Below are 24,837 nucleotides of genomic sequence, written 5' to 3' on the forward strand. Positions count from 1 at the left end.
CTGAGAGAGTAAATGGAACCAGGATAATCTCTAATTGCTTTTGAATTAGAGTTTCTGTGTGATTTTTGAGCATTATTCATACTTCTGGTCTTTGCTGGAGAAAAATTCATTTGCACTAAAATACATGTTGGCCAAGGTCTCAAACTAAGGATATGTATTGCACATGCACCACCACAATACAGTTAATATTCAACGCCTAAAAAAGACCTTTTCTTCCTGCTACTTCTCCCCATGTTCTGGTTAGCAGATTTGGCAGAGAAGTGTCCAGATGTTTTCCTATAGCTGAACACAGAAAAAGGATGTCACCTCATGGAAATTTGGAGGGATCTCAGGAGCTCCTGAATGATTCCTATTGTTGTTCATCCAGCAAAAGGAAAATAGCTGTACACTTCTGTTATACTCCCACTCTCAATGAGTCAGAAAATGACCATGGAGAATTGCTTCAACACAGAAAAGTTGTGTATGAGATTTCGGTCATTGTATGGTTGGGAAAGAATTTTAACCTCTGTAACAACCCAAAAAGGGAGTTACTGCAGTCAGCGGAGGAGGCCCTGCTCTTGATCCCACCCCCATCACAAGCATGGTTGGTGGGAACAAGAGAGGGGGCCTTCTCCATTATTGCTCCCCGTCTCTGCAACTTCCTTCCTATAGAAATAAAAATGACCCCACCCCCTCTCCTTCAAAAAAAACTTATGCATATGGAGAGGAGAAAGACTAACAAACCCTAAATCAATCTCACCGGAATGCTGACTAATTTATTCATATTTTATGGCTGCTATGGTATATTTTAAATCACTACTGATGATATATACTTTATGCCTTTTTGTCCTTCAGTTGTTCAGGGTACATGTCTTTGGTGTAATTATGTTTTATTAGTGTAATTACGTTTTATTTAATTGTATTATTTTTATTTTTATTTTATTTAGTTATAAGTTTTCTGACGTTATTTTGTATAATTTTGCATTATTTTGATGTGTTTGAATTTGGTTATGGAATTGAATGTTTGCCTTTCTGTATATAAACCACCCCGAGTCACCTCAGGGAGAGAGGGCGGTCTATAAATAAAGTATTGATTTTATATTATAATGGTGTAAACTGGACCCATGTCATTTTAATTCATTAAAAGTATGCCAGCTAATGGTTTTTCTGTGCAAAACACATATTTTTGGGCAAAAATGGTGTGTTATACCTGAAATGTACTGGTTTATTGCACAGAAAATCATACAGGGAAATTATATATATATATATATATATATATATATATATATATATATGGCATAGGCATGTCTTTATACAAATTGAATAATTTTCTGTGATTTGTATCCAAACTATGCATTCTATGTATAGTTATACATTCTTGGGGGTGGGGGGTGGGAACTATAGCAAAGGTAAAGGTTTCCCCCTGACATTAAGTCCAGTCATGTCCGATTCTGGGGTGTGGTGCTCATCTCCATTTCTAAGCTGAAGAGCTGGAGTTGTCCGTAGACATCTCCAAGGTCATATGGCCGGCATGACTGATGCTTTTTTTTGGTCCCAACAAGAATTTACCAGTTGAATCTGTTGAATGATCGATAAATCCAAATTGTTTCAATGGGTTTACTCTAGTTAAAAATAGCAATAGGATTTAGGCCTACATATAATTTGCCTACATGTGTTCTATTGTCTAGAAATCAATATTGTTTCACAGAGATTATTATATTTTTACACAAAAAACATATTTTCCGCCAAAGAGATATCTTTATCAGGAAAACCATGTCTATTTTTGCCCAAAATTATTTTTCCCAATTAAATCCAGAAGTGTAAAGAGTCCTGTCTCATTTTCCTCAGCAGGAAAAAGTGACTAGTCACATTGCTAATAATAAACAAGATTTCCTGTCAAGACTAAAAAATAGAGATACAAAAAAATCAAGCTGGAAAAAAACCCGGCCAGTCTGCTAAGTGATATCAGAATTGATCTGACACTACATTTTAACAATATATGGTTGATTGCAACTCAGAATCAATGAGAGCAACCTGGTGACAGATAAAGCAATATGAATCATATTAGAACTGACTTTCCAAATCTGTGCACAAATGCAATTTTGCTTTAAAACAATGATAGTGGGCATTCTGAAATTGTTCATCCATCTTCTGTCAATTTGGGTTTCCTCATTCATCTCACCTTCCTTATGTGTGTGAGCTGGGGGAGGGAGACAAGTTACATACATTAATTCATGCCTGTTTCTAAGTGGCGGAAAGTAAGAAAATAATGCAAAGTGACAAAGAACAGCGGTCCTACCCATTCTGAGCCAAACGATCCCTGTGGTTCCATAGGGCTAGCCCTAACTCCCAGTGTTCCCATAATTCATCCCTGTTGGAATTCAACCCTACTGCCCAAGTCTCAAGTCCTCAATGAGGAACAGTTTAGTTAGTTTAGTATAGCCTAAGGGTTTCCCTTCCCCCCAAGTCTCCTGAATGACAGTTGGGAATATATCTTTTTGTTCTCTTGTCTCTGTTTCTGCTCTCATTCTGATTGGTTATTTAAAATGGATAACTTTCTACTGCAAGCTTTCTGAATCTGGCTTCTGCTTCTTACACTTTAGTATGGAGAGTATGTGCTGTGTGCTTTGAGATCTCTCTCTGCTTGTGTGTCAGGAGAGATGTAGTGATTGAGTTTTCCCCTCTCTTTGAAACCTTAGAAGAAATGGGTGTTAGAGTAGCTCACACTTAGTTCTTTACCACGAGGAAATGCAGTTAGTTCTTTATTATTGTAAATAATCCTTTTTGTGATTTTTAAGATTGGACTCTGCATGTTTGTCTCTTAATTCTTACAGTCAGGCTTCACACGCAGTGAGGTGATGCTCAACTTTAAGTATCCTGTTTGTTTTTGGATGCTCTGCTATATTTTAAGGTAGTTTTTGCCTAACAATCCCCTTATCTCATGAGCCGCGGTGGTGGTTGTGCAATAGGTTAAACCCGTGCATCAGCTGAACTGCTGGCCTGATGGTCAATGGTTTGAATCCACAAGATGGGGTGAGCTCTCATCTGTCAACTCCTGCTTCCCATGTGGGGACATGAGAGAAGCCTCCAACAAGATGGTAAAACATCCAGGCATCCCCTGGGCAACATCCCGGCAGATGTCCAATTCTCTCACACCAGAAGTGACTTGTAGTTTGTCAAGTAACTTCTGACATGAAAAAAAAACCCATTATCTCACTCTAAGAGTTATACTGCATTTTAGAACTAATTTCACGAGTACAAAAAGTTTTATTTTCTTACATTCCAATTCAAATTATTCTTTATTATCCCTCATTCATTATTTATGCCCACTATAGGAATAGTCCTACTATTAGGCAAAGTGAGATGATAATCTGAGAAGCAGATTTGAGGAGTCATGAAAGAACAAAAATAAATTGTTTGTTATTTAATTTATTTTTATTGTGGTTGTACTGCCACAGAATGAGAGATGGGTATGTGAGATTTTGGGTTTTACGTGCCCAAAACAACTGGGCTTGGGTTGAGTAATCTTGACCTTGACAAGGACAGGCAGGTAGTCTCAATGCTCAGTAGCATTTTTTTAAACTAGCCCTGGTTATTAGGATTGCAAAATGGATTCCTGAGGGTGGTTCTCATGGGCATTTCAGCAGCACAATACCACTTGATTTTCTAGGCGTCGTCTCCTACTTTTTATATTCTCTGGGAGGCTGTGAACAAAATCTACCAAAGAGAAAATCATCAATCAACTTTTCTTCTGTCATGGAGAAAAGCAACAGAATTCCTCTTGTCAGGGGATTGCTGATTCTTTTTCAACTATCTTTTCACTTATGAACATTATTGCCAGTGTTAGAGTGGGACCAAATTAAATGTGAGGTTAATTGTGTGACTCCTATTAATTTAACATTTCCAAATTTAAATAAACAGCCAAGGGAAGAGAATCAGAAGTGGGAACACAGTATTGAAAAGGTTTAACTCTTTATCTTTTGACCTGCTGCTGCAGTCCCAATGCCGAAAAATTTATTTTATTCTATGTTGTTAGTTCTCATGCGTAGACCCATTAAAGCAATGGAATTTACCTAGGTGTTGACCTACCATTCAACAATTGATTGAATGCATCTACTTTAGCTGGAACAAGGTACGAGAATGACAGCTTGAGGTAGTAGGGCTGGCACCCCATTCCAAGGCATGGTGCATTGCATATAAATCAGGATATAATGAGTGTCAAGAGGACCATTTTCAGCATTTCTTGATCCCACATGAGCTACACCAGGCATAAGCAAACTTTGGCCCTCCAAGTGTTTTGGACTTCCACAATTTCTAACAGCCGGTGGACCAGGCATGTAGCCGGGGGGGGGGGGGGGGGCTTGGGGGGAATTCTCATGGTGGTCCGCGAGAAGGCCTTACTGGTACAGTATTTAAACTGTTATGTTTATTCATATCATGATCTGATCACCATGCTCAATATATCTCATATGCATGGGGGTATTGGGGTAACGATACAAAAGGTTTGCTAGGGTAGACCCTCTTTCACTCAGACTCAGCCCCCCCCCCCCCAAACAAAATCCTGGCTATGGGCCTGCGGTGGACTGTTAGGAATTGTGGGAGTTGAAGTCCAAAACACCAGGAGGGATGAAGTTTGCCCATGCCTGAGCTACACCAACACCAATTTTTGCTGACTCCAAACTTTTAGCAATCTTTTTCAAAACCAATGTATGTGAAATTGACACAGATTAGAAATAGATTGCTCTATCCTTAAGTGGTATCTAATAAAATGGCCTTGGGATGAGCTAGTAGATACTTATACTCTGAGATCCCATTTTGACCACTGGGAAGGACATTTTGCCAGATTGGACAGGCAACCACACTGGGGGATTTTTTCTCCCCCTGCTTAATATACCTTGGGCCATTTGCTTAAATAATCTGTAATACATAATCCACTTTTCTCCCACAGAGCTCTTGTAATTATATTTTCAAATGTCGTAACCAAAACAAAAAAACACCTTTTCCAAATCTCAGTGATTACTGGCAAAACGTGGTCTGGATTATGAGGATAGATAGGTGCAAATAATTCATGCTCAGTTCTTCTTGCCCTTTAAGCAAAGAATTGCCATCCTAGGGCCCATCCAGACAGTACCTTTATTGTGGTATCTACTGCAATAAAGGAGGGGCTGTCCAGACAATGTTCTGGACAGTTCCGAATTAATTCACCAAAAACCAGAAAAACCCTGGTTTGTGATGAATGAATTAGATAGTGGATTTATTCTGCACCTTATTGGAAGGTGTGGGATAAACCCCTACTTCCAGTGTCTGGACTACAGTCCAGACACCATTCCCACACTTTATCGGGCTAAATAAGCCCCATAAACTGTGGGAATACCCACCCCCTCCCCCAAAGCCCCCAGACCCCTTTGAAAAGTACTGAAAACTTACCCGGCCTCCATTATAGGCTTGGAGCAGCTCTCCCGGTGTGCCAAGAGAGCGGGGGAAGGGGGGAAGGGAGAGGAAAATCGTTCCTCCCTCACTGTCCTGGTACATCATTTCTATGTGCTGGGAGAGCTGCTCTAAGCTTGTACTGGAGGCCGGGTAAGTTTTCATTACTTTTCAAAGGCGTCTGGTTGCTTCGGGGGAGGGGGTAGGGCCTCCAGATGTTCTCCCGGGTAAGTCCCACGAAAACGTCTGGACGCCCACCCCAGAAAGCGTGCATTTTCTGTGGTGTGTATGTACAGGCCCCCAGGAAACATGGATTCTCCTGGGATAATGGTCTGTGGGGAACTGTCCCTAGTTGATTTTGTAGATGCGTTACATCATTCTGTGGGCAAATCCACACAACTATCATCTTTCTCTTCTGGGAACCATGGGATCCTGGTAGTTGTCATCCAAAACTAATTTTTCCAACTCTGTCCATGATCCTATGCTTCCTAACTAATGGATATGAGCTGAAAGATATTCTTAACTTTGCTCAACACAACACTGAAGCCAGTGAGGTTCTTTGTTTCCAAGACTTTTCCAGGGAGCATTTTGTAGAAACCCCAAATACCAACTTTTAGAACTTCTTTCCATTTCCAGGAATTATTAAGAAGGCTGTCAAGCTGCAACTAACACCAGAACAGAGATCCTAAATTTGAAGAGGGGGGAAAAAACACAAAAAGATTGAGGCCCTGTTTGAACCTTATGACATTTCCAGGTTTAGGAGGCATGCACTTGGAAACTAGCACTTAGAAACTAGCAGGGCTCTGCCATAGGGCATGCATTGCAATCAAGAAAAAAACAACAAACCCTTTTTTAATAAGTGCAAACGAAATTTAAACGAGAAAAAGTGAAATAGTCCCAAATAACGTGACCAACAGACTAGATTTCATCCCAGTCCAATTTCCCCCAGCATTCTCTGGTGGAGGGCCAGAATCCCTTATATACCCTCATAGAAGAGCCACACACAGTTAGTGCTCCCTGGATCCCATGTTGTGTCAGTACAACGCACGCTACTTTGTGTCAGATGGGTGACGTGGGAAAGAGCGAAAGAGCCGTTAGTTGGTTAATGTAAAGGGGGAAAAAGAAATAGGAGTTAACAAAGGCTGCAGGAAAGGAAGACGAATCCTGTTAGAGGTGCAGTGGTGGGTAACCAGTCGGAGGGGAAGAAGAGAAGGAGGGGTTTGCGACTCGTCCGAACAACGGCTGTTACCTTCCATCCTTCTGCTGCTATGGTGGCCCCATTGGACCACATGTCTGCATCTGGCACAAGCTGGTCACAACGGAATTTAGGAATAAATGAAGAGCTTCTTTGAAATACCTGAGGAAGTCAGAACATTGAAGGTGGTTGTTTTTTTTGGGGGGGGGGGGGAGTATACAAAAATCAAAATAATGTGGGTTACTATTTCTGGATTAACAAACAATTAAGTCATGGATCAAAAGGGCAGTGTACAAAAGAAAAACAAAGTCAACCTCAGAACAAAGAATTTGATCACAGTCTTAATTTTAGAAATGACCTATGGTTTGCAATATTGTCAGTGGCTGAAAACATAAGACCTGTAACATAATGATGGGGACAAGAGACAGGGCCTTCTCAGTGGTGGCCCCTCAGCTATGGAACACCCTCCCCAGGGATATAAGTCCCTCCCCTCTAATATTCCACAAAATGGTTAAGACCTGGCTCTTCGAGCAAGCTTTTTCTACTGGAGCATTATTTGACGTAAACGAATATATGGAATGACTGACGATGCAACTGGACAACGATTTTAGTAAGGAGACATCGAGAATCTTGTTTTTTACAAATATATTTGCTTTTCATATTACATTTTAAAAGTTGAATTGTTTTTATAATTGTGTATTTTGATATTTATTATGGCATTGAATCGCTGTTGACTGTGAACCGCCGTGAGTCGCCTTTGGCTGAGAAAGGCGGTATACAAATGCGGTAAAAATAAATAAATCAACTGTCCTTCTGATATCTAAAGTGTATTGTTCTGTGCAAATAACTGATAACAGGAATAGATAAAAAGAGGCAAACAGTTAATAAGTCACAGCAAACAACTTAGAACTTGGAAGTTGGTGAATAAATACTTTCAAATATTAGCCTTGTGGTCTGTAGCTGAAATCCTCCTACAACAAAACATAAATTTATCAAATAACTACCTCGCTGTACCTTCTCTTGACTATTTATTTATTCATTTGTTTATTTACTTCATTTATTTCCTATCCTTTTCAACCCTGCAGAGGATTCAGGGTGGCTTACAACAAAGGCACAATTTAATGCCACTTTTAACATAAAATAAAACAAAACATATACACTAAAATTAATAATTTAAAACACATAATCTTAAAAAAATAGTTATATTAAAAATCACACAAAAAATAGTTATATTAAAAGTCCTGAAGCATATTCCAGGAGCCGTTCCATAAATCACATTAATCTAAAGTCACTTGTTTTACTCAAAAGCTACAGTGGTGCTGCTTTACAAGACACAGTGAAGACATTTATTTTAAGGTCCCTTTTAGTTTCCCGCCACACAGTCTACTATAATTTTGCTTTTCAGTTCTAGTCCCCTAACCAAGTATGAACCTGGATCACCTCTGTTTCTGGAAGCAGACAAGTGTGTTCAGGGGTGGTATGGTCACTGCTACTAGTAACCTTTGCCATAACTTGCATTTCAAGTAGAAAGGTTAAAAATTTCAGGTCTTCAAATTCTTTTTGAATGATCAGAATTGCTTCCATCACCTCCTCCTAGTGTGCAAATTACTTCAAAAGCATAAACTGAAGAAGTATCAGAGTTGGGTGTATGTCATTTCCAGCATCCCCATCAGGAGGCAGCATTTATCTGCAAACTGCTTCTCAACTCTCACTTTGGTTACCTTTCCAAGGTGACTCCTATTATACAATTTTATCTGCATTTTATAATAGTAATTCCTAACTCCACAAATTCCTAAAAGCTGCATTGCTGGTGCATGTTCTGGAACGTATTCTATTTCCTCGACTCTCCAGAGGATTTATGAATTTGAAATTTGTTTGATAAAGCAATGTAGGTTTAATCAAGTTTTAATGTATCACAAGGTTTGGAAAAAATGTAAACACTGAAGTGTAACTCTGTTTTGGTTTGCATATGGGTTCAGGATGTGGAAATTAGGCAAATTCTCATTGGAGTTTTAATGCAAACTGAACCAGTTCCACCATCTTGTCTATCTTTATTGATAGAATATAATAGTTTTCACCTTGTTTAAAATAAACCTTGGCACCAAGAACACTATCTTCAAAATAACACTGAAATATTACCTACATTCCTGCAGCATTCTCCAGTTTTAGTTTAATAATTCTCTGGTCAGAAGAAAGAACAGTACAAGCAAGCCCACACATATCAACCTGGAAGTAAACTGCACTAAATTTACAAGTATATTTGTAGGCATGCAAATATAAGACCGCAGCATTGAACATCCTCAGTCCAGGTCTGAATTACTTTATCTAGAAGTATAACATTCCAGAGAAGCGGTGCAATATTAAGGACCTACTAGAGATGTGCGATCCATTTAAAATATAATTCAAAAGTCATTATAAAACTGGAGGGCACTGACACTTCATTTCTACAGTGTTTCTAAAGTATATTTAGTGAAAAGTTTGTTACTATAACAAGATTGACAAAAATCATTACTATTTTGTTACAGTAATTGTGCATAATTAAATTACTATAACTGGGAAAACGTCAGGGGTTCCTATCATCCTCATTTTTAAAGCTATTGGGGTGAAACGTGCTACAATGGTAGAACACATTTACCACTCTTTGCCCACCAAATTTCAAAATGTTTCACTTATCCACTGATTTTTGGTGAATTTTCAAAGTTCAAATACACTGCTCCCTCTTTTATCCGCTGCTAATGCCAAGACTGCATTAATTTGACAGAGGAATGGCAAGGTACTAAGGTGGCCTTTGGTTTTGCTTCCTTGCCTTGCATTGAATATGGAAATGACTTTGGGAGCCTTCCGAGATTTACAAAACTAAAATTAAAAAGTATTGGGTAAGTTTCAATTCTGAAATATTTGTTGTGGGCCATGCAAATGCTTTGAATATGGTTTCCAACTTACAAAACTTCCAATTTTCTTCCGATTTCTGAAACTTCTGATTTTTTGGCACAAGCCTAGTACCTACTATGGCTGATAAGGCTCTTTCACATATATCAAAATAATACACTGTAGGTGTATTGGTCTTTTTGAATGTCAATTGACATTCTGTCATTTATTACTTGTAGCTTATAGTGGCATGATAAATCTATTCTGGTATTTAATCTGAACTTTAACGATGGTGGACCTTTGGGCATAGGATTCAGTTCTTTGGACAGCTCTTAAAACCAATCTGAGTTTCAGTCTTGACTCCCATTGACATGGAGTTTCAGTCTGGACTCCCATTGACATGGAAGTCACCAACTGCCCCTTGATAATGTAATGTAAACATACATCTGGCTGAGATGGTGTATACACAGTCAGAATGGTGTATATATAACCAGAATTAAAACTTATACATAGAATTGTAAAGATTTTGTAAACATATTTGAAATTATAAAAGGTAAAGATTTTCAAATGGCAATGAATTTGTGTGACCATCAAAGAACAAGTACACATGATTAGCTTCATAATTTTTTTAAAAGGTGGTATAAATTCTGTTTATAATGAAGTGTAATTTAAAATGCAGAATTACTTCCTAAGGTGTTTTTCATATTTTGGGAGTCAAATCCATGCAATCCATGAAAAGAGAACTGTTGTGCTAGGGCACTGGTAAATATTTGAATAGCTGCCCATGTTTCCCATTATTTCTAAAATTCTCAACGGAATTATACTAGAGATTAAACTTAAAGGTTACAATTATAAGGAGACAGGAAAAAAGGAACAAATAAGTTTTGGTTCCAACCTCACAGTAGGCTTATAACTGTAAAGAAAAGCTAAGTTAACCTTTATATGCCTTTATATGCCAGATCTCTAGAGATTTTCTCATATATATACACATATATAGTCATATTCCTAGGGAAATACATGAAAATATATCTGGCACAAGTCATAGGCAAAGTCAAGACAACTAGGATTTCATGGATATACGGCAGTCCTGTAACAAAGTGGATTTAATATACCAGAGAAGATTGTTAGAAAGGTCCAAGCTTTAAGGTATTACAATATATCATGAAACTCCTTATTAATTCTCCTGGGTTACCTTGAAACCATATATAACACTCTTGTATATTTTGATAACAGCAATATATATTTTCTCAAAAATGTATTGGAAAAAGAAATTGTGCTACAAGATAGAATTGGCTCCGTGGAGTCTGGTGAGCCATATTATGAGCAAGTTGACCTTTTAGGAACACAGGAAGGCAAAACGAGAGAAGACAGTCTACTTGATGAATGGTGGCGGCTTACTATACATTGACATATAACAGGACCAACAGAAATATCTGACACAAAGTCCTGTCACTGTGGTTATTCTACTATTAGGGACGTTTAGTTAAAATACTTGAAAAGTTGTTCTCTTCTGTATTTGGTGGGGGAAACAAATGTTTGAAAGATGGCAAAGTGACTTTTTACAAAGAAGCTGGTGAAGATAGCCGGTGAAGATGCACATTCTCTACTTATTCTCACTTCCAAATCTGTCCTTTTTCAAAAGTAGTAAAGGCACTGATCTCAGGATGCATCCACACAGCATCTATAGTACGCACCCTCCCACGTTTTTCCCTGGAGTGTCCAGAGAACGCTTCAGGGAAAAATGAATGCTTTCGGCACAAAGCAGGAAAACCCAGCTTTGTGCCGAGGTAATTTGTCTTCTGGAAAGACCCGGGGCTGTGTAGATCGTGCCGCGTGATTTCCGGTGCCCACCTATACAAACCCAAGACAACCCCCATCCCCTCTCAAAACACCTTTAAAAAGCCTTTTAAAAAGGAAAATAACTCACCCGGCCACCATTTTTGCTTTTCCGGAGTTCTCCTCAGTTGTACCAATGACACACCAAGAGAGGGGGGGGGGGTCCAGGAGCGATTTTCCTTCTACTCCCTTCTCTTGGCATGCCATTGGTACAACCCGGAGAAGGGGAAATGGCTGCTGGGTGAGTTATTTTCCTTTTTAAAAGGTTTTTAAAGGGATTTTCTTTCGTGTCCCGGTGCACTGCTTGAAAACCCAGCAGGGCATGTGGCCACCCCTCCTCCCCATAGGAAAGCATGCACTTTCTGGGTGTGTGTGGACTAGAACCCAGGAACAACTGCATTTTTAAGATGCAATTGCTCCTAGGTTAAAGGGCTGTGTGGAACCGCCCTCAGTAGCGACAGACTCACATACAGTGTTCCCTCACTACTTTGCGGTTCACTTACTGCAGACTCGCTGTTTTACAGTGTATTAAGCACATATATTTAAGTAATAAGGGAACCTGTATGCTGCGGCGGCCTGGGCCTCTTGCTGCTGCTTGGGCACTGCGCCTCCGCCTCCTCAATCACGGCAGCAAGAGGCCCTGGCGGCGACCAGGAGGAGGAAGGTAAAGAGGGCAAGGGGCAGCTTTTCCTCCCTCCTTACCCTCTTTACCTTTCCCTTTCTCCTCATGCTCGCCACCGGGGCTTGTTGCTACTGCTTGGCAGCAAGAGGTCCCAGTGGCAACCAGGAGGAGGAAGGTAAAGAGGGTGAGGGGGCAGCTCTTCCTTCCTCCTTGCCCTCTTTACCTTCCTCTTCCTCCTCGTGGTCGCTGCCGGGGCCTCTTGGCACTGCTTGGGCCCCATGACACCTCCGCTGCCTCCTTAATCTCAGGGCCCAAGCAGCAGCAAGAGGACCCAGTGGCAATGAGAAGAAGGAAGATGAAGGTAAAGAGGGTGAGGAGGGAAAGGGAGGGAGTGTCCCTGCTTCATGGTTTTTCATTTTTCATAGGTGGTTCTGGAATGTAACCCCCACGATAAGTGAGGAAACAGTGTATTGATATACAACATGTATCTAACTCCAAATTGTTCAGTTTTATTGACTGGTGACCAAAGGATATGGAGATCCAATGGCCTGTCACAGATTGGTAGATAAATAATTCATTAAAAATTAAAATGTCAGTGATCAGTTAGCGTTTCAAGCAGAGAATCTGATAAATTTGATCCAAACTATAAATACTTTGGAGGGCCAAAATTTGGCCCACAAAACATTCAGTGCTGGCTGAATACACAGGAACATAAAATATTTTAATGTACAAAAATATTGCTGATATTTAGCCCAACATAATTTATATAAAGAATCTCCATCTAGGGGTTTCACTGAGGTATTTCTTCAAGTTCTAAAATCTATTCATCACAAAATTTAGAAGTTGTTAATTTTACAAGACCGCGTTTCCCAAGTTTGCCAAGAAGGGCAATGAGGGTGCAAAAATCATTGACTTCTATGGAAATGACCATGCTATAGCCACACCTGCAGCTTCCCAATAATATATATAGCAGCCACAGTTTTGAAGACTGTTTGCAAACCACAGTTCAAAAGCACCTTCTTTCACTTTCTCCTCCTACCTCAAGTTCAGCAATGATCCTGTCTTCGTCATCATCATCTTTGATGGCAGAAGCAATGATGGGGGGTGTTGAGGCAGGCCTGGCAACCTCTGACACAGTCCTCCTCAGTTTGACCTGTGGCTTCTGAGTCTCCAGCTCTTCTGATTCAGCTTTCTGGAATTAAAAACCAGGGAGAGGTGAATGGGAAGGAGGCAGGAACTGGGTTGTGAATGTGGGGAACGGGAGAGAGGCAGGGGACAAAGTTAGTCCAGTGGCTGTCTTTGGCCTGACACTAGCCCACTCTTAGTGTTACCAAGTTTGCAAAACAGCAATAAGGAACGCTGGAAATTCATGCCAAATGGTTGACAATCAGAAAGTAGCTATTAACAAGTCTGTATTCATTCTATTTATGAAATGAAATAAATTATTTCAGTTCACGTAGATATGCATTTTCCTGTGAAACCAGCCTATAGTCTACATTCATAAATCACATAGTCCATATATTCTTGTATTTTGGGGTTTTTGGGCATCTCATTCAGTCTATACAAAAGGAAAGCTTTCTAATCCTCAAATAGGGACCATTCTTTATAACAGTGGTTCCCAACCTTTGGTCCTCCAGGCATTTTGGACTTCAGCTCCCACAATTCCTAAGTTTGTAAGCTGCCTGGGATTTCTGGGAGTTGAAGTGCAAAACAAATGGAGGATCAAAGGTTGGGAAACCACTGCTTTGTAATAACCCAGCCCTACAAGGGACAATCTTTCTTCCCTCAAATAACATAATGGTCACTTTTTCATGGGGAGAATAGCCATACCTTCATGAAACTGGACTCTTTTTTACTGGTGACAATCACCTCTCCAGTGCGGGTGGTGGTGAGACCATGGGAGGATGGGAAGCTTCGCCGGGGAGGAGGTGGAGGTGGGGACTTGGAAGGCTTCTCAGTTCTGTATCTGGGTACTGTCAACTCATCTATAGGGAAATGATAAAGTCAGTGTTAAGAGTCAGGCATTTCATTCACTGCGCTCTCAGGCTGTGTCTACATTTAGAAAAAAAACACACACATACATTCACCCTGAACATGACATTAGCAGTTATCACAACACACAGCAACTTCTGGTAATTATCTGAAGTTTTCAGCATTTAACCCAAATTTGCTCCACATTCAACAAAGTTGTGGATATTCTAGAGTTTGAAGGAACATCTAGGGTATCCTCAGGCTTTTCAGCTGTTTGGACCTTTGAACTGGATCCCATTGTTGCATGGACACCACTACAAACATCATCATCCAGTGCAGGGAAGGGAGTGGGCTATTTGCATGTTGCCGCTGTTGCTCTTCACCAGTCACAGAGCTCACTTCAAGCACCTTAGCCATTGTGGTTGTGTCAACTGAGACCATAAGATCGTCTGGCGAGGTCCTGCTCTCGGCTCCGTTAGTCTTGCAAATTCGTTTGGTGGGGATGAGAGACAGGGCCTTCTCGGCAGAGGCCTGTGCAACTCACTTCCCAGCAAGATCAGGTCGGCTTCTTCCCTCCTGTCTTTCAGGAAGAAACTAAAATCATGGTACTGGGACCAGGCCTTTGGTCAACATAGCAGCACTTTGGTTATGGAATTAAATTGGTATGGCATTATGGCTATGACAAAATGCTTTTAACTGCTTGCAACTTAGCTATTTATCTATTGTTTTAAACTATTGTTATATTGTTGTTTGCTTGTATGTATGGCATCGAATTGTTGCCAAGTGTAAGCCATCCTGAATCCCCCTTCCAGGATTGAGAAGTACGGGGTAAAAATAAATAAAATAAATAAGTAACGGGGCATCCAAGCAATCAGCAAGCAGGAGTTGCTTTACTGTCTCCTTGCTGATCATGCGAGGAGACAGTAAAGTATCCTGTTCTGCCTTCAGCAGATACAACTATGCAGTCTGGCATTTGCCAGGGAACATGGTGACTGGCAAAGAGCAGTAGCAGTGAGACAGGGAAACATGGAGGACAAGGAGATAGGTCTGTGGGGCCAATGCAGATATGACATCACTGAGGATTTGTCCCAGGGCTTATAACTATACCATCACAGTTGATCTGGGGCCACTATGGAGCAATCAGCAATAAACCCAAACTTGTTCATGCAGATAACAATAATGTCCACACATTAGCATTTCTTCCTTCAATTTCTAAGTCCTCCTCACATGTATAAAACCTGCCTTGAACTTTGAAAACAGACCACAATATTGATTCAAATTTCTCTCTTGCACCTACCCTCTTTCCACCTTCCTCTCTAACTTTAGTGCAGTTGCACACAGACAAACAGAGAGTGAGCCCCACAGAATCTGTCTGCACCATTTTTACCTGATCCTCGACGGCCACTGGGGTCTATTTTGGTTGTGGTCTTTTGGCCATGCTGTGGCTTGGAGGACTTGTGCTCTGGGGTCGAGGCTGCACTTCCACTTCCACCTGAGGTCTGCTTGTGCTTTGCTGCAAACTCCAAGTCAGGGATGGCTTTCATTAGTTCAGCTTGGGTCTCTTCCAGGAGGCGGTTGATGTCTTTAGCACTGTATTGGGTCAAGGCGGCCCGTTTCTCCTCCCAGTCTCGCTCGGCAGCCTGTAAAGCAGAACTGGATAAACTATCATGGTGATTACTCTTGAGCAAGACCTTAGAGACAAAGAGGAGATGCTGAAGAAGGGGAAACAGAAAGGCTGATGAGGCTGATGGGGAAACACAACCTACAAACTATTTACAGACCCACTAAGAAAATCCAACAAATTCTACGTTCAGCAAAGGACAAGAGGGATCTTCTCACCTATGCAGGAGTCTACCGTACACCATGCAGCTGGGGACAAGTCTACATAGGGACCACCAAACACAGCATTGCTCAAACATGAATCAAGGAACACGAAAGGCACTGCAGACTACTTCAACCAGAGAAGTCAGCCATAGCAGAGCACCCGAGGAACCAACCTGGACATAATATATTATTTGAGAACACAGAAATGCTAGACCACACTAACAGCTACCCTGTCAGGCTACACAGAGAAGCCATTGAAATCCACAAGCATATGGACAATTTCAACAGAAAGGAAGAAACAATGAAAATTAACAAAATATGGCTACCAGTATTAAAAAAAACTCTAAAATCATAACAGTAAATCAAGGACAAAATTCAAACACAGGGGAACTCCAGACAACTATCAGGGATAGCTAATCACCTCTCAACAAAGGATTCCCCCAGGCAGTAACAAGCCACACCTAAAAACTGTCAGGCCATCAAATGCTAATCAAGGTGGCCAATAGAAACATTCACACCAGACCACTCTCACAACCACCATGTCAGACTACACAGAGAAGCCATTGAAATACACAAGCATGTGGACAACTTCAACAGAAAGGAGGAAACCATGAAAATGAACAAAATCTGTCTACCAGTATTAAAAAACTCAAAAATTACAACAGCACAAAAACAGAGAAGAAACAAACAAGGACATCTAATCACCTCTCAACAAAAGTTTGCTCCAGATACTGTCAGGCCATTATATGCTAATCAAGGTGGTCAGTTGAAACATTCACACTTAGCTCCAGCAGACAAGAGTCCTTTGTCCCACCCTGGTCATTCCATAGATATATAAACCCTTTTTCCTAGTTCCAATAGACCTCACTGCCTCTGAGGATGCTTGCCATAGATACAGGCGAAACGTCAGGAGAGAATGCCTCTAGACCAAGGCCATATAGCCTGAAAAAAAACCTACAACAACCCACATTCACACCTAACTTCAACAGACAAGAGTTCTTTCTCTCACCCTGGACATTCCACAGATATATAAACCCAATTTTCCTAGTTTCCAACAGACCTCACAACCTCTGAGGATGCCAGCCATAGATGCAGGCGAAACGTCAGGAGAGAATGCTTCTAGAACATGGCCATATAGCCCGAAAAGCCTTCGACAACCCAGTGATTCCGGCCATGAAAGCCTTCGACAGTAAATTATACAGAAAGGCTGTCACTGTATGAGAGATGCTATTCCTTTTAGGGAGTGAAGATGACATATTTCGGTTCCCCCTTTTCCCCATCTTTAGCACATTTGAGGAGGAAGATCCACTCCAAGCCAAGATATGATGAAGTCTCTGTCTAGTGAGTTGGATCTTTTCCTTCACAGAACAATCTATATTCTATTACATTTGTGGCAGTGAAGTTTCTAGCACTGATCAGCTGAGTGCTAATGGATGTTCACAGACCTTTCAGCTGTTTAGAAAGCAATGCTGCTGGAAAGTGTGCAATGCAGCTTCTCTGAGATAAGTGAAAGCTGTCATTCTGGTTGAGATGATAACCTTGCAGGGACGGGGTTAGTTTTATAAGGTACTCTGAGAACTGGGAAGAGCTCTTAAAAGAAAAAAAAAAAGCATCCTTAAGGTCTATGTAGGTAAAACATTGATAAGATGCATGTGAGAAGAGGCTGTAACAGAACTGTGAGTAGAGAAAGACTTAAGTGCCATTATGGTACCTTTTCCATTCTAAATTGCACAACTTCCTTCAAAGTGGCTTGTCAAGAAACAAAATCTACTTTTGAAAACAATTGCAACCTGCTGAACAGAGATCAGAACCAAAGTACCTCTTTTCACTACAAGACTGTGTAATTTTGAGAGCATTTCTTAAGGAATGACATGGAGGCAGCACTTTCGTTTGCTATATTGTCCCGTTCGTCCTGCCACCGCTTCCCCTACTGTTCTCACTGAACTTTTTCCTTCAATGGAAGGTGACTGTTAATGGCTATTAGCAAGAGAAATACGTAGGGGTGAACAGGAGGGAGAGGCGGAGGAGCAGGAAGAGGGAGCCTGCAGCATTCGGTCTCAAAAGGCAGAAGCACACATGAAAAAGGAAGGTCAGTCTGTGCAGAAAAAGAAAGGAGGAGAAAATATGGATGTATGACAGATGAAGCAAGATGAAAGGAAAGGAGCGGAAGAAGAGAGCCATATGGAAAAAGATTAGAGGGAGGGAATCACACAAAGCTAGAATAGACAGAGCACACAGAAGATGGAAACAATAAAACACTGGCCAAGCAGAAAGACATATGGAGATATATATTCTTATATGTAAGAATACTGTGTCCAATTCTGGGCACCACAATTGAAGAGAGATGTTGACAAGATGGAATGTGTCCAGAGGAGGGTGACTAAAACGATCAAGTTCTTCCTCCCACCCTGGACATTCCACACTCCCTATGAGGAGTGGCTTAAAGAGCTGAGTATGTTTAGCCTGAAGAAGAGAAGGCTGAGAGGAAACATGATGAGGGCTATGTATAAATGTGTGAGGGGAAGTCATAGGGTGGAGGGAGCAAGCTTGTTTTCTGCTGCCCTGGAGACAAGGACACGGAATAATGGCTTCAAACTACAAGAAAGGAGAACATTAGGAAGAACTTCCTAACTGTGAGAGTTATTCAGCAGTGGAACTCTCTGTCCTGGGGTGTGGTGGAGGCTCCTTCTATGGAGGCTCCTTCTATAGAGGCTTTTAAACAGATGGCCATCTGTCGGGGGTGCTTTGAATGCGATTTTCCTGCTTCTTGGCAGGGGGTTGGACTGGATGGCCCACGAGACCTCTTCCCACTCTATGATTCTAAGACAGCAACAATAGGGAGAAAACCCTATTGGGACCCGCCTACCTGCATGACCACATTTCTGTGTACGAACCCACACGATCTCTTCAATCATATGGAGAGGCCCTGCTCCCACTCCCATCTCCCTCGCAGGCGCGATTGGTGGGGACAAGGGAGAGGGCCTTCTCTATGGTGGCCTCCCGACTCTGGAACTCACTCCCCAAGAATATCAGACAAGCCCCCACATTGGCAGTCTTTAGGAGGAGCCTGAAAACGTGGCTGTTCCAGTGTGCCTTCCCTGAATAAAGGAACAATCCCCTGCAAAATATCCTGAGTAGCACTTTAATTACCCATTGGGTTGTTCTCCACTTTTGGTTTAAAACCCTCCTACTAGATACACCCTCTGTTCATGTCCAGCATCTATTTTTAAAGTTTTAACTATGACATTTGGCCGACCATAGTTTTTTAAATTCTTGTATTTTTTGTCCGTGTGTGAGTTATACTAATTGTATTGTTTATTTTGCTTATTGTTGTTGTTTTTATTGATGTGTTGTTGGGCTTGGCCTCATGTAAGCCACTCCAAGTCCCTTGGGGAGATGGTGGCGGGGTATAAATAAAGATTTTTTAAAATTATTATTATTTTATTAAAATAGGTGAAGATGAAGGGCAATTTGAAACAAGAGCGAGACAGACCAACAGACAGAGAAATCATGGAGAATGAGTGATAATTGAGTTGGGGTAACAGAAGGGGTATTAAAAATAAAATCATAGTTGCAGATAGATATTATCCAATTTGGATTCCTCCCCCCATAAAATAGAAATGTGTTTTGCTGCTGATGATTTGTTTAGTCACTTCCGACTCTTTGTGACCTCATGGACCAGCCCACACCAGAGTTCCCTATCAACTGTGGCCACCCCCAGCTCCTTCAAGGTCAAGCCAGTCACTTCAAGGATCTATCCACCTTGCTCTTGTTTGGCCCTCTTCATTTTTCCTTCAATATTCCCCAGCATCATTGTCTTCTCTAAGCTTTCCTGTCTTCTCATTATGTGGCCAAAGTACTTCATCTTTGCCTCTAATATCCTTCCCTTCAGTGAACAGTCAGACACTATTTCCTGGACTAGTTTGATCTTTTTGCAGTCCAAGGTACTCTCAGAAATGTTTGGCTATCATAAAATTAAGCTGGATTCCACTTTAGTGTAAATTAATCCAAATACAGCCAACTTGATGGGGATTAAAGTATTATATATTCAATTGGTAAACAATACAGGTATGTGAATGTGTTGTCCCCATTTCAACATCAGGTGTTTAAATAAGTGAAAATGCCTATAGGAATCTTTGTTTATCTCAGTATGCAATTAGATTCTGTTTAATTTTTTTTTAGAAATAAACATATTTAAATTGAGAAGTTAAGTGGCTTATCTATCGTCTTCCAGGTATAGATGCTTCTGCTGCTAACACTGCTGCTGCAAGAAGAATATGGAGGGCTGGAGGAGCATTAGGATTCATACCAATTCACTTCTGCCTTCAAAATGATAGGTCACATTATGGGTTTGAAGTAGCTGTAACTCTTCTATCCCAGAAGAGGAAAAACGTAATAGAGAAGTGCAACCATTTCTTCCCATACCCAAAGCCAGCCAGTTTAGAAATCAGCTCCAGATTTAATGTGAACCATCACTTGAAGATAAGTGTTGTTCAGGGGTCAAGAACTGAACACTCGTCGAGGACTACAAAAGAATATGTTAGGTGCTTTGAATTATGAATGTGAACTGCTTCTTCTTCTTCTTTCTTTTTTGCAGTTTTGTCTCTATTTCTGTTTTTTTTTTTCCCGGAACGCATACCGACAAACTAAAATAAATTCTGGAGGAAGAAGGGAAACATTTTTTGTGCCAGGAGCAACTTGAGAAACTGCAAATCGCATCTGGTGTGAGAGAATTGGTTGTCTGCAAGGATGTTGCCCAAGAGATGCCCAGATGTTTGATGTTTTACCATCCTTGTGGGAAGCTTTCCTCATGTCCCCGCATGGGGAGCTGGAGCTGACAGAGGGAGCTCAACCTGCTCTCCCTGAATTTGAATCGCTAACCCAGTTTAATCCATTGAACCACAGGGAAAACTACAAGAATATGAGTATCTACAAGGAGATGTTTCTCCCAGGGAGGCAACACAATCATTATCTGGCAGAAAGGCAGGCTATTAAACTAATTAAAGAATTAATTAAATGTGTATTAAGCATAAATGGCTCTCACCTCTACAGAGACGGATCTGTCCACGATCCTTTTGCTGGGGGTCTCACAGCCTGTTTGGGTTTTGACAGTGACCATCTCTGAGCCCCGGGATGGGTTGCTGCCCTTGGACATGTGGCTCTGCCCTTGACTTTGCCCATAGCCAGATGTGCCCAGGCTATCCGTGGAAGAGGTTAGGTCATGGAGGTTCATGGGGGGGCTGGTGGGCAATTCAAAATCCAAACTCTTGCTGAAGTCATTGTCTGGGTCCACCTTCTTTGGAGACTGAGTGAGGAGGTTGCTGGAGGAGTCCCAGATACCTTCATCAACTTGCCTGCCAAGAGAAGAGCACAAGAGAAATCAAGAACAAGAAGCCTATGGTTGTGGTGGCGGATTTTGAAAAGGCTGCCATTTCTGTTGCTATGTTTTGTTTTTTCTAGCAAGGACCATTTTTAAAACTGCACATGCATGGTGTCAGTGAAGCCAAGAGAAGGCCTGGCTGTTGGGAAGAAGCAAATGGAATTGCAATGGCAATAGGAGGGATGGTGGTGGTGGAGCCCTAAACACTGGGAAGGGTCCTCAGTAACAAGGAGTCAGGGCTTCAAAGAAACACCCCTAATGACATTGTCTAGAGGACGTTCTGCAGATACCTGGTGGACTTGCAATTTGTGAAACTGGCCAAGGCTTGGAAAGGAATCATAGGCTCATAGAGTTGGAGGAGATCCCAAAAGCTATCCAGTCCAACCCACTGCCATGGAGGAAAATACCATCAAAGCAATTCTGACAGATGGCCCTCCAGACTTCAAAGAAGGAGACTCCACTACACTCTAAGGCAGCATATTCCATTGCCAAACATCTCTTACCATCAAGGTGTCCTTCCTAATGTTTCAGTGGAATCTCTTTTCCTGCAATTTGAATCCATTGCCAATCCACTTAATAGCCGCTCCGAGTCCCCGTTGGGGGAGATGGTGGCAGGGTATAAATAAAGGTATTATTATTATTATTATTATTATTATTATATTATTATCATTGTCTAGTTCACATTTTACTAGCTTCTTTGTGATACTATCACAACAGAACTTGTTAAAGGTCACACTGAAATCATCTAGGACAATGGTTCTCAACCTGTGGGTCCCCAGGTATTTTGACGAAAGGGAGAAACATGCCAAGAGGAAGGCACGTCAAGCCAACCTTGACTGGGACCACCTTCCGTCCTCACTGCGGAAGTACATGCAGATCAAGAATAGGGCTCCACAGCCACCTATTGACCCACCGCCAAGACACCAATCATCCTCGAACTACGAGGAATCACCTAAGTAAGTAAGGCCTACAATTCCTAGTAATCCCAACCAGTTTACCAGCTGTTAGGATTTCTGGGAGTCGAAGGCCAAAACATATGAGGGCCCTTCCACACAACCCTATATCCCAGAATATAAAGGCAGAAAATCTCACAATATCTGCCTTGAACTGGGTTATCGGAGTCCACGCTGCCATATACTCCAGTTCAAAGCAGATATTGTGGGATTTTCTGTCTTGATATTCTGGGAAATAGAGCTGTGTGGAAGGGCCCTTAGTCTCACAGGTTAAGAACCACTGACCTAGGAACACTGCATATGGTGTTCTGTGATTTCAAGTATACCTGTAGGGCATCTTAATGGAAAGTTGTGAGCATCCTTGTGGGGAGGAGACTAATAACCCAGGGCTTTCCTCTCACTCAAGAGGGGCTCACTCACTTGCGGACGTGCGTCAGGGTGTCGGTCACTGCCTTGCACCGCTTGAATAGGCCGTCCAGCCGGTGCGGCTCTTCCTTGAGGAACTTCACAGCCTCCACCTCCACACGGAGGACCACACGCATTTTGCTCTGCAGGCTGGGGAAATTAGCTGCAATGCCAGGGACGGGGAGAGAGGGAAGGGAGAAGCATGGGGGTCAGAGCAGGCCCAAGGAAGGCTTTCACCTGGGGGGGAAGAGGGGGGCATGGAGCCAAGAAGGGAAGCAGGCGGGCACGATGGTGAGGCTCAGGTGAGTGACATGTGAGCCCTCCCCTGGCTGTTACTTGGTCCCAGAGGAGAAATGACATCTCACACTCTTCTGTAAAACACCCACCACAGCATCTCCCAATAGCACAGCCAACCAGAAGCAAAGCACTTGTGTCTGCATTAATGGAGAGGGGGAACCAAGCCAAGGTTGTGCTGCCCTCAAATGTTGGCATACATCTGTGATTTTTTTTTATTTTCCGTATTTATATACCGCCTTTCTCAGCCCGAAGGCGACTCAAGGCGGTTTATAGTCGGCACAATTCGATACACCCAACAACATAAAATACAATTTAAAACATTAGCATATAAAATATAAAACCATATAAAACCAATAAAAACATAAATCCTCAGCGTCTCCTTCCTGAAATCATTATTCAGTCGCATTGTCCAGTGAAGATTAGTTTCATGAGGGCTAACAGCTTAAAGAAACATAAATGAAATTCGGAATCCCTCTGATTTATTATTTTTTTTAATAAGGTGTGATGAGGATTTGGGGAGTTAGTAGGAAAAAGGGGGGTGATACCAAGACCAAGAGCAGGGGTCCTCAAACTAAGGCCTGGGGGCCAGATACGGCCCTCCAAGGTCATTTACCCGGCCCTCGCTCAGGGTCAACCTATGTCTGAAATGACTTGGAAGCACACAACATCATCATCATCAACAACAATCCTATCTTATCAGCCAAAAGCAGGACCACACTTCCCACTGAAATACTGAAATGTTTATATTCATTAAAATTGTCCTGGTACAACTGCACCAGGAGCTCCAATTTTGTTTGCATTGAATGTTTGTTGTAGTCCTAAGTTTCAGGGATTCTGAAGATAGGTGGCTTCTTTTGGCTGCAATCATAGGGCAAGCCACCTGTCAAATATAGTTGGGTTCCCTGGTCCCGCCCCCTTTTTGGGTTTTTGGAGGGAATAGGAGCCTTTTTGGGTCAGTCCACACAGAGAAGGCTTTCATGCAGGACATAATACCAAGAGCTCCTGTAGAAAGCTTCATCTTCTACGGCTTGGCCGGGGAGATACAGCCCCACGGCTTGGCCTGGGAGATATACAGCCTACAGCCTGACCGGGGCTGTAGAGCCTTACAGCTCCTTTGCTGAAGGACTTCAGTCAGCTATCACGGAAACCTGAACACCTTCTTTTCCCCCTGGAAGTCTACAAAGTTCTGCATGGTAAGGGTCACTCGCAGAAACCAGAAGCAGTTGGTACTGGGTGCAGGGGCTCCACGCCAACAGAGGCAAAGACAGACTGCCCAGATTAGAAGTTTAGGATTTCCCTATTAGCTAAAATACAGTTTATGAAGATAGTGCCTGTTCCCTGTGGACAAGATTGAGAGAGAGCCAATAGACTATTAAGAAAGCCTTAAAGTACGTGTTTGTTTTCAATAATAAAGAACTTTGTTGAACCTTTAAGCAATCTAAAGACTCTGTTTTAAGGAAATCCAAAGGCCTTTAATCTGAGGCAGCCCCGATGTCCCCATTGGGCACACAGAATTTATGTCCTGTCTACAGTCTTATGCACAGGCCCAGCGTGCGACAGCACATTCTTTATTTTAATTATTGTACTGTTTGAAAGTGCTTTTTGCACTACATATAAGATGTGTGCAGTGTGCATAGGGATTCATTCATGTTTTTTGCAAATTATAATCCGGCCATCCAACAGTTTGAAGGACTGTGACTTGGCCCTCTGTTTAAAAAGTTTGAGGACCCCTGACCAAGACCAATATGGCTTTATCTCTGCTAACAACTACTGCAAATTTTCTCACACAAAACCTATCACAGTCCATAGGCGCACAGGGGACATGTGTAACACTTGTCCCGAGAAATTGCAATCAGATTCAGATCTGAAGCTATCAAGCCCAAGCCCACGTGGGACCTCAGGAAACTCTCCTTTATTGCTTTTGCGAAGGTTTGTCTTTTGCTTCTCTTTTTATTAAATGTCAAAACATGGCATATATTGACATGTACTGGGGAAATCTTAGACCCAGCAAGAAATGTCAGAAATCTTTGCGTTGTAAATTTGCCTTTTCATTTCTGCATTCACTGCATGTGTGAGAGGG

At 41.8% G+C, this 24,837-nt stretch overlaps 1 protein-coding gene across 18 annotated transcripts in view; it reads right to left on the bottom strand.

Moving 5' to 3' along the window:
* Positions 1-24,837, bottom strand: part of SRCIN1 (SRC kinase signaling inhibitor 1) — a 443,687-nt gene that overhangs the window by 19,438 nt on the left and 399,412 nt on the right. For 16 of the 18 annotated variants that reach the window (XM_067470007.1, XM_067470008.1, XM_067470015.1 and 13 more), the window contains 6 exons: positions 22,476-22,623; positions 20,767-21,076; positions 15,286-15,538; positions 13,758-13,912; positions 12,967-13,119; positions 6,656-6,763 (listed from right to left, as the gene is read on the bottom strand). In XM_067470007.1, coding sequence (XP_067326108.1) covers positions 6,656-6,763; positions 12,967-13,119; positions 13,758-13,912; positions 15,286-15,538; positions 20,767-21,076; positions 22,476-22,623 — 1,127 coding nt within the window. The remainder of the gene's footprint in view (positions 1-6,655; positions 6,764-12,966; positions 13,120-13,757; positions 13,913-15,285; positions 15,539-20,766; positions 21,077-22,475; positions 22,624-24,837) is intronic. The other 2 variants (XM_060780928.2, XM_060780939.2) reach the window with 1 other exon arrangement.

Source organism: Anolis sagrei, chromosome 6 (genome assembly GCF_037176765.1).
Source record: "Anolis sagrei isolate rAnoSag1 chromosome 6, rAnoSag1.mat, whole genome shotgun sequence".
Taxonomy (NCBI): Eukaryota; Metazoa; Chordata; class Lepidosauria; order Squamata; family Dactyloidae; genus Anolis; species Anolis sagrei.